The following is a 2,924-nucleotide window of genomic DNA, read 5'->3' as shown; positions in this document are numbered from 1 at the left end:
CAATTATTATTTTTTTTACCGATACAATACAAATTAAGTAGTAGAGAATGATGATGAAGAAAATTAAAAAAATCTATTTCGTTGCAATCAAAATCTGAAAAATGTGTTACGCAACAATGATGATGAAACTCGCCTACATTTTGTTCTTTTCTGTAACATCTGTCATAATAGACGGTAAGGAACTGCGTCGCTCTCGTTTTTGCCATTCATTTGTAATGACATGAATTGATTCACGCGGAAGACGCAATAGGAGACTCTGTTTTGGAGACTGATTCATCCTCCAACATGCGGACATCTATCTACGTGATCCCATGATGACAATGATCGATCAATCCTACATCCACCGTCCATTTCCAGACTCCACCTTCCAAGCCTATATAGTCCGCAACTCCTTCCCCTTCCACCCGTCTGCTCCATCGCACTCGCTCGTTCTTCCGCTCCGTTTGCAAGCCAGCTTTCTTTTGGAGCCTTTCTGCCTGTAGAGAGAGAATTTGCTGTAAGTTGCAAGTTGTCGATACCAGATGAGGAAGAGCTGCAACGGATGTCGAATCCTGCGGAAGGGCTGCAGCGACGGGTGCACCATCCGGCCCTGCCTGCAGTGGATCAAGAACCCCGAGGCGCAGGCCAACGCCACCGCCTTCCTCGCCAAGTTCTACGGCCGCGCCGGACTCGTCAACCTCATCAACGCCGGCACCGAACACCTCCGCCCTGGTATGTATATATCTCTTGCGTCAGGAGGAATTTGAGTGATGATGATCGTTCTACCGTAAAGGCTGGGAGTTGAAAGCGTCGTGCGTGTGTCTCTTTGTCAGCCATATTCCGGTCGCTGTTGTTCGAGGCTTGTGGGCGGATCGTTAACCCGGTATATGGCTCGGTGGGATTGCTTTGGTCCGGCAGCTGGCAGCTGTGCCAGGCGGCCGTCGAGGCGGTGCTCAAGGGGGCGCCCATCATCCAGATCTCGTCCGACTCCGCCGCTGGCGCTATTCCGGCGTTCAAGCCCCACGACATCCGCCATGTGTCCAAGAACCTCAGCGCCGGTGTCGTACCTGGGGACCTCCACGAGGTCGCCCCCAAGTCACGGACCCGATTCAAGCGCTCGGCCGGAAGTCCAGCTGCGCTGGTCGTCTCGAAGCCGGGGCTCTTCCGACGGGCGGCGAGCCACGAAACGGAGGAGGAGGCTAGCCGCGAGGACGGGAGCGCGTTCGCGGAGGGATCGCACGTGATCCTGGGGGAGCCAGAGGGCGTACGGCTGGACCTGAGGCTTGGCCTGGAGCCGGAGAACCGGACCAGGGAAAGAGGAGCGGAGGCGAAAGTGCGGGGCGCGTCGCCGTCGGACGCGCGACCGGTGGGGCCGAGGCTCAGCTTAGCGGCATGACCCGTGGAAGTGTGGTTGCGGTCGGACCTTCCATTCTCTTACTCTCGGGGCCCGCAGCGGCATGCGAGTGGGTGGACCGGAAGTAACCTCAGTTCGACGCTTAGCCGGGTTTAATTTTGTTTTAACCTCAGTCCCTCATAAAATGTGTAGCGTCCGCCGCCGCCGTCTATTTCGATGCGGTGTGGATCGGGCTATAATGTAGTCTGGCATCATATTAGGTTCATTTTTCACAGGGGTGTCACGAGCTCGTCCTACATAAGTTTGGCATGGAGGTATGGACAGAGTTGCAGCCGCCGTCGTCTTCCTCGACATCCATTTTGCGTGATGTAATTCGAACGTCGAAAGCAGGCTCTCGACGCTTCAACTAGCTGTCTTCTGGTGCATGGCCCCTGTCACATATACGGCAAATGGACAACTGTGAGTTGATGTGAAGGTGGCATCGATGCAGAGCCTTCCTCCACCTCACGTCCATTTCCCGGTTGCTTAATAGGCGATGGGTGCATCAGGCATGATCGCAGTTGGAGGGCGGTAACTAAACTCGTAGGTCTCGTGCGGCGCCGTGCGTCAACTCACAGCTCGGACATGGTGTTCATTCGAGTCGCAATACACAAGATAAGTAGTAGGAAGCATGTATCGTCGCTTCATGCAGGAAATAAATGCATGCTCTTTGGTTTAAAGTATGGTCCACGCAGGCCCATCAGACCAAATGATAGGAGCAATTAGATCAAACGCCGGACCGAGATTTGTTGTTGTCTTGTGCACACTCCGTATGGGGCTATGCACACAGACATGGATCGTATGGGTTGGATTGGCTCAGATGAATCTCCAATGATCGCGGCTGGAAATCCTCTCCCCTAATGGGTATAAATAGGGAGTACTGTATCAAACATAAATAATATCTTCTTTATTTCATTTCTTTTTAATATGATATCAGAGCTAAATTTGTCTTAGCAAGATTTCCTCGACGACGACTCTGATCTCGCAGCCATCGCTGCTACTGCAGCACTCTCTCTCTTTCTGTTTTCCTTCGACTCGCAGCTGCAGAAAACCTTCATTCATTAACGTCGAAGCCATCTCCTGCTCCAGTCGCACCATCAACATCATTAACGTCGTCTCGTTCATTTCTAACAAGTCTGTCATCTGAGGCATGCAGCAGCAGATGATAGCAAGAGAGTTATAGCGTACAGAGGCAGTCTTGTCATTGATCTTCAGCTTCCTTTTCGTCAACCTTCAACGATCTGAGCTTCCTCAAAGTACAAATCTACGGTTCCTTCTCCCCTGCACAAAGCGAATTGAAATTTCTGGTAGACTTTGACTCCACACTTTCATCAATATCCCTCCGAGGGAATTGAAACTGTTGAGTTGACCCATTTTAAAGAAGAATCCAGTCACTCCTACACCAGCATTTCTAACTGTATGTTGGGCACGCAATCGGATGGACATAATCGAGCCTTCAGCTATGCAGAGAAGTTAAGAACAACACTGTGATAATAATGGAGCAACATTGCTGCTACGCCAATTGGACTTATTTGTTGTCTTTTGCTATCAT

General features: G+C 51.2%; 1 protein-coding gene across 1 annotated transcript; it reads left to right on the top strand.

Annotated features, from left to right (window-relative positions):
* The first annotated feature begins 389 nt into the window (after positions 1-389).
* Positions 390-1,605, top strand: LOC103995149 (LOB domain-containing protein 41-like). Its single transcript, XM_009415677.3, has 2 exons — positions 390-711; positions 813-1,605. Exons 1-2 carry the CDS (start codon positions 522-524, stop codon positions 1,373-1,375), a joined length of 753 nt encoding a protein of 250 aa, XP_009413952.2. The 5' UTR covers positions 390-521; the 3' UTR covers positions 1,376-1,605.
* The last annotated feature ends 1,319 nt before the right edge of the window (positions 1,606-2,924 follow it).

Source organism: Musa acuminata, chromosome BXJ3-1, assembly GCF_036884655.1.
Source record: "Musa acuminata AAA Group cultivar baxijiao chromosome BXJ3-1, Cavendish_Baxijiao_AAA, whole genome shotgun sequence".
Taxonomy (NCBI): Eukaryota; Viridiplantae; Streptophyta; class Magnoliopsida; order Zingiberales; family Musaceae; genus Musa; species Musa acuminata.
The sequence above is the reverse complement of the archived record's forward strand: the minus strand, read 5'-3'. Positions and strand labels throughout refer to the sequence as shown.